General features: G+C 48.4%; 1 protein-coding gene across 1 annotated transcript; it reads left to right on the top strand.

The window, feature by feature from the left end:
- The first annotated feature begins 6,946 nt into the window (after positions 1–6,946).
- LOC148220859 (inositol 1,4,5-trisphosphate receptor-interacting protein-like 1) lies at positions 6,947–8,050 on the top strand. Its single transcript, XM_088180923.1, has one exon. It carries the CDS (start codon positions 6,947–6,949, stop codon positions 8,048–8,050), a length of 1,104 nt encoding a protein of 367 aa, XP_088037049.1.
- Positions 8,051–10,814: the final 2,764 nt, after the last annotated feature.

The following is a 10,814-nucleotide window of genomic DNA, read 5'->3' as shown; positions in this document are numbered from 1 at the left end:
TTCTGCAAACTTCAGGCCCTATGCACAAACTACGTGGAAAGGTGGAGAATGGGTTCGTGCAGATTAACCAGAACATATAAAAGTGTAAGATTTTGTGACCAACCCCTCCTTTGCTTCCATCTTGGAGCCATCCAGGCAGGGGCCACGACTGTAGCACTCATACTGCTAGGGTGTGGCTTTTGGAGGCCTTTCGTGGCCTCACAATAAATACCCATTTTATTCTCCTTAACTCTGTGTGTAGCCTCTGTTCCAGCTCCTCAAGGCATCAGAGCTGGCGACCCAGAGGGGACAGTGAAGGCATCTGGAAAACCCCCTGGACTGAAGTTCTGCCAGCAGCCCCGGAAAGGCCCAGCAGAGCTCCAGAGGTATCAGAGCCAAGAACCCTGGGGACAGAGGCACGTGAGTGACCGAGTAAAATGGTATTCTGTTTAGCATCTGGGTTAGGTGCTAGGAGGGTTTGTGGGTTATAATTTTGTAAATTGCAAATTCGTTTGGGGAACCTTAGAGTTCCAAGTAGAATTGTTTGCTCTTTATCCCTCTTCTTAAAGAGCAGGTTTAAATTGCAGCATCTAGAGCCAGAAGGCGGCGTAGCATTTGTGCTGTGACTCTGAGAGTTGAGTTTTACCCCGAGTCTCTGTGTCTCTTACTCTTTATTTTGGGCATCAGAATGGGTTGTGCATTTTCTGGTGAACATGATAATGGTAGCATTCCAGGGGGTAGCCCTCTGGGGTTAATATTGAAAAATTGGGCGAATCTAATCGGGCAAGAGTCTATACTTTCAAAACCTAAACTTATTAGACTCTCCAAGAAAATCTGGCCAACATATGAGCTAGATGATGGAGAAACGTGGCCTAAAGTTGGTAGTTTAGATCGAAAATTAATATCAAGTTTAATATCCCGAATACGCGGAGATAGGTTCTTTGAAGAATTAGAGTATGCCCGACTTTTTATGGTATTAGCATGTGAGCAGGACCAAGATAAAAAGAAAGAACATATGTTAGTCTTAAAAGATAAAAAGAAAGAGCTACCTGTCAGTAGTATATGTAAAAACCCAGAGGAGGCGGAGACAGATCTGGTGGCTCCTGCCATGAGGACAGGATCGGTCCCGGCCGCGCTGGGCGGGGGCCCGGGCCGGGGCGTGGGCTCAGGCCAGGGCACGGCCCCTCCTCCGGCACTGCCGCAAAGGGGGGCCAGGGGAGCCACAGCTCAGGGGGGCCCTGGGCAGTGAAGGAGGAGGAGGAAGGCGGGCCGGGGCAGCAATGGACACTGCCCCCACCACCACCTCCGGCAGCAGCCCGAGGGCTGGGTGTAATAAATGTGATTCGTGCTAATTAAGTTGTAACTATATTAACAAAATTGTATTTAGATCAATAGAAAACAATTGTTACAGAGGGGGGAAATGGGTGAGACAGGGCAAAGGACATCTTCCAGATGTTGGGAGTCGAAGAAGGAGGTTGGAAGAAAGTCAGATAAGAATAGTAGAAGGACGTAGGTCTGACAAGCAGCATCTAGAAATAGAAAGTTTTGACCTTGAAATGGGCAAAAATGGAATGATTCCAAGCATGGGACTCAATTAAAGTCTTGTTATGGAAAACATCTGCTCAGTCACACAGGGCGCCTGCGCTACCTGCAGGTCACACCTCGGTCACTGAGGAAGACGATGAGCCTTCATCAGAAATAAGACCCTCAAAAGGATGAGAGACCCCCTAACCCATTAGTAGAGCATGCGCCGTGCAGTATAGTTACGTAGATTTTAGGAATAGAAACTAGGAGGAGCTTTCTGGAAACTTCTGTAGCCTACAGTCAATAAGTGGGATTGTTAGCCTGGATGCTTTGGTACGTGAGGAATGGGAGCCACTCCCTGTACCCCCGGTCGGAGGGGGGCCCCTCCCCGGTCGGTTTTGCTTATGCTTTATACGAATCTCAATTATACTAAATTACTTACTGCCAAATTTTGTATATTCTTAAATACATGCACTTTGTTTCACCTCCAATACTTTAATTGTCATCTCCAATACTTTGATTGTATTAATTTTGTTACTATTAAAAACTTACTATTAAATTTAATCTTGTTGTTTGATAAATTGGAAAAAATAGAACATCATTCATAACAGTGGGGAAGGGGGGAGGAGAGAGCCAGTGTGTGCAGCCCCTGGCACCCTCCCGAGGGGAGAGGCCGGGGGACAGGGCCTTTTACAGGGAAGGGGGAGAGGGAACCTCCCAAAGGGGAGCGACACCTCCTCCGTTCTCAGGCCTGTGAGGTGCCATGGCAAACCAAAGGCCAGGGAGCTGCCTCGGAAGGTGAAATCATCAAAGATTGCAGACACACAGCCCGGCAGCGGAGTCACAACAGGTCTTGTATGATGCTTTCCAGGATTGGGATAGCCGAGATCGACTCTTGGCTACAACAGTCAGACAGCTCTTGCTCAAACGACTCTGAGGAGGAAGAGGAGGATGAGGAAATGGACGAGGTTATTGCTGCCTTAAACAGGAGGAGAAGGGGAAAGATAGCCAAAAAGGTCCTCAGAGAGCGTAGCCCAATTGCCCACCGCACTAGATCAAAAAGGGAGAGGGACAGAGAACCAGTTTTGCAAGTCCCTTTATGACAGGCAGTTGGTAATCAGGGGCCAGTATATGTGAAAGTACCATACTCCCTTATAGAGTGAGAACAGTGGAAAACTACTGTAGGAAAATATAAAGAAAACCCAAATAAAGTGGCAAAATTAGTGGAGCAGGCTATTAACTCACAAATCCCCGACTGGGCAGATTTAAACTCCATGTTAGATACATTACTCGACCTCATTGAGAGACAAATGGTCAATAAAGCCATCATAACCTCAGTGGAGGGGAGCATAGCCAGTGGATTGCTTCAGGGTACTGTCACCCAGATATTTCCCCTTGAGAACCCTGGGTGGGATCCAAATATACCAGAACATATGGCAAGGCTAAAATGATATCAAAGTCTTGTGGTATATGGGTTAAAACATGGAGCACCTAAAGCTATAAATTGGTCAAAGCTTTCTGAAGTAAGACAAAATGATGATGAATCACCATCTGATTTTTTGAACAGGTGAAGAGAAACTGCCATCAAATATACTGATCTAGACCCTGAATCAGCTGATGGTAAAGCACATCTGGTTTTGTTGTTTATGGGTCAGGCCTCAAATGATATAAGAAGGAAGCTGCAAAAGAGAGAGGGGGTCTGAGATATGGAGAGACTGCTAGAGGTTGCCTGGAAAGTGTTTTGAGATAGAGGTTCAACTAAAAGAGTTAAATCCCAACCTAGTAAGAAGGCAACTCAGAAAAAGTCACCCAACAAAGCTTCCCCTACACAGAAGGACCAGTGTGCATACTGTAGAAAGTGGGGACATTGGAAAAAGGACTGTCCAGTGTTAAAAGAAAAATCCGCAGTTTCCCAGCTCTCAGTAGTACAAACCTCAAGTGGCTCAGGCTCTGAGTGATGGCAACCAAGGGCTATTCCCCCAGCAGAGCCCTTGATTATAACTAAGCTGGGGAAAGTTGACATCAAGTAATTTTTGTAGATTGTGGAGCAGCATATTCTATGTTAAATACCTTAGAAGGGAAACTGAGTCACGACACTGTACATGTTATTGGGGTAACTGGGGTAAGGGAAACACAGTTTTTTCTTCTACCTTTGGTATTCAAATTGGAGAAGCATCAATTCCTTTACATGCCTACCTCACCAAAACCATTGTCAGGGAGAAGAAGGAGAATTGGAGGCTTGGAAGCTTGTACCCAGACTGTGTTTGGTAACGTAAATACGTGTATTTGTAATGTAACTACAATTAGAGACTGTGGTTTTGTGTATAAACACAAACAATTGTAAAATAAATGTTACAGCACGCAAATCTGCAGCAGCTGCCAGAAAATGCCAAGGCCAAAGCTAAAAAGATCCCAATAACAGTTCACCATGATGGTAAAGGTATAAACAGGGAATGGAACAAATTAGGAGGGCAGGAGAACACCACGGGTGGGAAGTTCCTTTTGGCTGGTTCCCCATGGCCACTGGCATTTTCAACGAGCTGCTGCACCCCATTGTAGTTCCAATGTTAATGCAAATTTGTGGGCTTTGGTAGCCACTTGTTGCCGGATGAGGCAGGTGAAACTCTGCTTTGATAACCAGGTGAAAGAGCAGGGCTGGCCAAGACCCTCATGAAATAATCAGGGGCAAGGCTGGGTTGGCCTCTGTGTTTGCCACCAAGAAGATCTTATGGCTCCACTGTTGGCTGCAACCGACATGAAGAGGAAACGTGATTTGCAGTGTTATTTAATGGCTCTAAGTTTCACTTTGCAGAAGTTCCAAAAGCTTCAGAGTTACATCGTGCTATCCAGACCCATAGGACTGGACACCCCTGCACATCTGTTCCAGCCTGGAGACTGGGTCTATGTGAAGTGGTGGGACAGTGATCCTCTGCAAGCCAAGTGGAAAGGACAATTTAAAGTCCTGCTGACTACCTTCACTCTAGTCAAAGTTGCTGGCAGAGGACCCTGGATTCACTACTCCAGAATTAAGAAAGCTTCTGCTTCTGAACAATTGTGACAACAAAGACTGGTGGAAATGATAGTTTTTCTTCTGGGCCTAATTACTTTTCTTTTATATAACATTTGATTGTATAAGATATTACTCTTGTTAGATGTTTATTGTTATTAGGTTTATGTTTACGTTTATTATCAAGTATGTATTTACTAGTAGGTATTTATCTAATGGTGGGTATTTATTATTATTGGTCACTTATCTGTAATTAAATATTTGTTATTAATATTTAGAATAGAGACTCGACAAGGTAAAGGCCTTGTCGAGCCTCTAAAGGGAGGAAATGATGCCTTTAGTTTTAAGTTTTCCTGTTCTCCTTGGATGTGATTTTCTGATGTGCTAGGCTGAGGAAGACAAAACAGTCCTATTCTAGTGAAGAACTCAAGGACAGTTTCTCCAAACTTCAGGCCCTAAGCGCAAACTACGTGGAAAGGTGGAGGGTGGGTTCATACAAATTAACCAGAACCTATAAAAGTGTAAGATTTTGTGACCAACCCTCTCCTTTCCTTCCATCTTGGAGCCATCTGGGCAGGGGCCATGACTGTGGCACTTATATTGCTGGGGTGTGGCTTTTGTAGGCCTTTCGTAGGCCTCACAATAAATACCCATTTTGTTCTCCTTAATTCTGTGTGCAGCCTCTGTTCCAGCTCCTCAAGGCATCAGTTTACAGCCACACTGATTCTGAGATTGAAGTGTAGCTCAAGCAGTGAGGAGTCAAAGCTGAGACTCAATGATCCTCAAGGGTGCCTTCCAACATGGATATCTATGAGATTGCCAAAGCAGGGCAGATAAAATTCAACCCAAAAGAAAGAACAATGGGAGCCCTTTGAAGAACATTCACTCAAAAGCAGCCTGAACCAGTACCCAGGGGTCACTCTGAGTGGCTGAGGCAGGGTGGGGACAAAGGGTGGGGTTGGCTGCGTTGTGATGCGCTGTGACACCTGTGACATCGGGGGGACGTGTCACAATGGGGGCAGGTATAAAAGGGCCCAGCAGGTAACGCTGGCCCTGCATTGCTTGGGCAAGCAGTGAGTGCACACGTGGAGGGGAGGCTGGGCTGGGGACAAGGGCCGGGGCATAAAAGCTGCACCCGGGGCTGGGTTCTCCCCCTGCATGCAGGGACAGCCCCTGATGGGAGAGCTTTGGGCAGGCCACGCTGGTGTGGGTAGGCATTGCTGCCTGCCAGCTGTCTGGGGCCCTGTCCTTCCTGCCCTCAGACCCCTGAGGATCCCAGTCCCTGCTGCCCCCACTGCCACTTGCCTCCCTCACAGCCCCACTCAAGGCCTTCTCTCCATCCTCCTGCAGACCATGAATTCCATAGTGTTGCTTTTCGTGCTCTTGAAAAGCCTCATCCAGTACCCGAAGCTCGTGGGTGATGATCAGGATGAGGAAACCCGTCTGCTGTTGCGTTCCCTAGATACATTGTAAATGGTACATCCCGTGACCCCTGCTGCACCCTGTATCTTGGTCCCTCTCCCCTCCTGGCCACACAGAGCTGGCTGGGATCCAATTTCTCCCCCCCCCCCCCTTTCCAGACCCTAGAAAAGGTCAGGACCCACTGACCTCGCTCTCTTATCCCGTTCTCTCTTTTTTCCCCCCACTTTTTTCCCGCATCTTTTTTTCCCCCAGATCTCTTATTCTGCTCTTTCTTTTTCCCCCCCTTTTTCTCTTCCCCCGTTTTCTTTTCCCCCCCCACGCTTTTATCTTGTCCTTTCCCCTCTTTTCTCTCTCTTCCCCCGCTCTTTTCCCTTTCCTTTTCACTCACTACCCACGAGAAATAAACCTGTAACTTTATCAGGGGAAAGAGCCTCTTTTGGTATCTTATCTACATCTCTGTGGCTAAGGCCCAGGGGAATATTACCCTAACACCTGAGCTAGACCGGAGGAGGGTGAAAGACTCTGTATAGGCCGGGAAAAAGCCGTTACAGTCTGCGCACGGAAAGGCGTGCAAAATACCTGGAATGGCAGAGGATTAGGCTGGAGCAGGAGGTGGAGCAGCTCACCCTGAAGCAGGTGCAGCTCTTGCAGCTCTTAGCTGTTGCTGTGCTCCTGGTCCTTGTCTTGGTCCTATGGTGGATGGGGTGCAAAAGGAGCCTGCGAAGAGAGGAGCCTGAAGAAGAAAACAATGGTGCAAATGAAGAGGAAGTCAGAAATGGGGATGCAAATGAAGAAGTAGAGGTTGGAAATGCAGAAGAAGAAGATGATGAGAATCGGAAGGAAGATAGCAATGATGATGGCAATGTACGGGAAGTTACTAATGTTGCTGCAAATGAAGAAGATAATATTGAAAATGAAGTTGTCAATGAGTCTGCAAATGCAGAAAACAGTGATCTTGCAATTGCAGTCCATGAAGAAGACAATGATTTTGACGATAACGTTGGAAGAACTCTAATGGAACGCATACAGTGGCCTGTACAGGACCTGCAGAAAGGCTGCGAGTGGACAAGGAACCTCATGGATAATTATGCAATTTACCTTGGACATGTCTTATCAAACAGCTTCTACCCAGTCCTGCAAGGAGCCATCGGGGTGGGCAGCGCCTTTGAAGGCTGGAGTCCACGTGAGCAGGATGTTGTGTACCAGGTGCTCATCCCCATGACTCCTCCCCGAGGCCACAGCTTCCACCTGGAGCTGGACTCTGCAGAGCAGAGGCACGTGAGGAACTTCCGTGTCCGTGTGCAGCTGGAGTGCACCTGCACCAAGGAGCAGCAGGGTGAGAACATGCTGTGCTTCCTGCACCACCCCGAGGAGGAGCTGAGGAGGAATCAGGATCCCAGCCTCCTAGACACCCTGTGCACCGACTCCTACCTGGATGTGCACAAAACTGCCCGCTGGTTCTGCCAGCTGGTGAGAGCAATCTGGCCAGCTTTGCCTCAGTCACAAAATTGGCATTTAATGCTGCTGCCCTCCAGACACTCCTGCCAATTCAAGGTGACCAATGGCAGAGAAAGCTTCCGGATTGAGATGAAGCTTGGGGTGCAGAGAGGTGACTCAGACATCTTTGTGAGCAGCCAGCCTGGATATGCCAGAACGCCAAGCACTCTGTGGCCTGAGACTTATGCTGTGGCAGAAATGAAATTCTTCCAGCACATTGCCATGCAGGCTCCCCGTGACAGCTTGCACCTCAAATGCCTGAAGCTATTCACGTCTCTTCAGCTGGGCATAGGCTTTTCCACCTACACCATGAAAACCATTGTCATGCACCTCCTGAACACCATTCCTGTGTCACAGTGGTGCAGGAGGCATTTCCTGAGGCGAATGTTTGATATCAGTGAGAGCCTGCGCTTATCCCTGCAAGTGAAACGCCTCAACCACTTTATTGTGGGCAACTGGAGGCTTCCTGAGGAGCTCAGTGTGCCCCAGGATGTTCAAATGGCTGAGCCACCCAACCTCTTCCACCACCTGGCCATGGATCCGGTGGCCTACTCCCAGGGCATAGGCGAGTACCTGGATCTGCAACGTCGACTCCTAGCTGTCCTCAAAGCTGACAATTGAAAGAGATTCTCCTGCATAGCGCTGTGCGTGTGCTGCTCGCAGCTGGCAGCAGAGAGCCACCTCAGAGTACAAATTTGGTGCTTTAAGGAGAAGAGGATGCGTGCTAAGGCTCTGGCAAAGGTCCCACAGCCTCTCCTGCCGCCTCAGCAGGTGGAGGAACACGGGAGGGTTTATTCTACCTCCTTCTATCATTACATTTTCCAAAAAAGGCACCCAGATCTGCATAAAGCCCTGCTGGAATTTCCCCACTCCTGAGAATGTGCGTGAAGAGAGAACATGCTGTACATGCAGGGCCAAAGTCACCAAACCCCACCCATAACATGGGGTTGTTCCAGGCCTTTGAGAAGGGCCAAAATTTAAAGTATGAAAGAAGTGGGAATGTAGGACAGAAAAAGATAAAAGAAACAGGGCAGAAAAGACCAAGAGGAAAAAACAGCACTGCTTGGCCAGCATCAGTCAATGGACAGTGTCTCTCCTTGTCCCCAAAAGGGACACCTTTAGGTCAACATTGGACAAACTGTCTTGGAGCTGACCTGAAATTTTGTATATATAAGAATCTAGATGTTTTTTTAATAGATATTTACATCATGTATACAAATTATATAAAAATACGTTTATTAATTATCATATAGAATAGTAAAATACAATGAAACAAAGAATGCATTTATATAAATAATATCAAACACAAGAAAAATGTAATTATTCTATCCTGACAAGAAATAATTCTGGAGAGTTGAATATGTAATTATGTTTAAATAATAACAGTAGAGCACATATTTAGTGTCACTATCTGTTGAGACACATTAATACTGCCAGTGCATTTCTGGATGGGAAGTTTTTCATAAAGTAAATGTATTTATACATATGGAACATACATATAAAATATAGATACTATAGACATTATATATAATTATAGGGATAAAATTTATATTGTATATAATATGTATATTGTATAGTACCTGTATGATGTTATTCTTATATACAAGTAAAGCCATATCTTGTGTCGCTATCTGTTGCAACCCATATTAATGGTCTATAGATAGTGCCAACTTGGAGACTGCTTTGATCTTGTTTCAATAAAATACAATATTGCAGAATCTGGATTGTGCAAGACTTTATTGATCTCAGCCAGACCTATAGTGTTGGTAATTCTCACAAGCTGTGGATATGGGCTCATGGATAGACTCCTAGAACTCAACCAGGCTGACAGTGCTGAACTGGTTCCAATCAGAAATGAAGCCCAGCTGCCCCCGGCTCCCCCGATCACAGAATCACAGACTGGCTTGGCTTGGAAGGGTCCTTAGAAATTGCCTTGTTGCAGCCCTGCTGCCAAGGACAGGGACACCTTCCACTAGGCCAGGATGCTCCGAGCCCCACCCAGCCTGGCCTGGAGCACTGCCAGGGCTGGGGCAGCCACAGCTTCTGTGGGCAGCGTGGGCCAGGGCCTCAGCAGCCTCAGAGGGCAGAATGTCCTGCACGTCTCCAGCCTAAGCCCTCCCTGTGGCACTGGGAAGCCACTGGCGCTGGCGCTGTCCCTGCAGGCCCTTGCAAAGAGCCCCTCTGCAGGTGTGTGCCGGGCCCGTGCAGGGACTGAAAGGCTGCGGGAAGGTGTCCCTGGAGAAGGCCTGGCAGAGCCCTGGGGCCAGCAGTGGCACCATGAGGGCAGCAAGCGGGGCCCGGCACGGCCGTCGGGGCGGGAGGGCACAGGGCGGGCGCCGAGGCCCTGGCAGCTGGAGCAGGCAGCTCTGCAGTGCGGGCGGCACAGAGCCCTGGGCTCCCGCAGCTCTGCGTCCCTCACGGCTGAGGCAGCTGCCCAGGCACGGCCGGCTGGGGACACGCGGCCACCCCGGGGCCACCCGCAGGGGGACCCTGCTCTGGGGCCAGGCCAGGCCGCAGCAGGGAGCACCCACGGGGCTGTGCTGGGGAGGGAACGGCTCTGCCCAGGGACAGGGCTCTGGCAGCAGGGCAGCAGGGACAGCAGTGCCGGCCACAGCCACAGGGGGACACATGGCTGCAGTCACAGCCTGACTGCCCTGGGGCAGACCCAACAGGCAGACAGGACACGGACAGGCAGGAGCTCCCATCCTCTTTTTACCCATGCACCACCCTGCACCTGCGTGTATCCTGGGACCTACCCTTACCCAGGTGCAGCAACCCCTACTTATTTTTTTAAATCAAGTAAGATCGCCTTGGTTCTACTCCTCAAGTACATCCACATCTCTCTGGTTGGCATTCTATCCTTCAGGTGTGCAACTGCCTCTCTCTGCTCATTGACGTCAGGAAATCTGCTGAGGATGCCCTCGATCCCTTTGTCTATGACATTAATGAAGATTTTAAGAAACACTGCTCCCAGAACACACCCTCTAGAGACACCAGTGGTCACTCATGTCCATCCTGACTCTGATGTGTTGACCTCTGAAGTGACCATGCATGCAATTTCTTATCCGTCCAACAGTCCAGGCATCAAATCCATCTCTCTCCAATTTAGAGAGGATGTTGTGGGGATCATGCCAAAGTCTATCCAGATGTCCAGATAAATGACACCTGGAGTCCTTGCCTTGTTTCTTCATGTACTTGCTCTGTCATAGCAGGCCACTGGATGGGTCAGGCAGGACTCAGCCTTGGCTGCCCAGAATCACCTCCCTGTTCTCCATGTGCCTTAGCACAGCTTCAAGGAGGATGTGTTCCATGATCCTCCCAGGCACAGAGGTGAGGCTGACATGTTGATCATTTCCAGAGCGCTCTTTTCTACCCTTTTTGAAGA

Source organism: Sturnus vulgaris, chromosome 30, assembly GCF_052056855.1.
Source record: "Sturnus vulgaris isolate bStuVul1 chromosome 30, bStuVul1.hap1, whole genome shotgun sequence".
Lineage (NCBI taxonomy): Eukaryota > Metazoa > Chordata > Aves > Passeriformes > Sturnidae > Sturnus > Sturnus vulgaris.
The sequence above is the reverse complement of the archived record's forward strand: the minus strand, read 5'-3'. Positions and strand labels throughout refer to the sequence as shown.

Coding starts and splice junctions, on each gene's coding strand:
- LOC148220859 (XM_088180923.1), top strand. CDS start 6,947: ATGGAACGCATACAGTGGCCTGTACAGGACCTGCAGAAAGGCTGCGAG.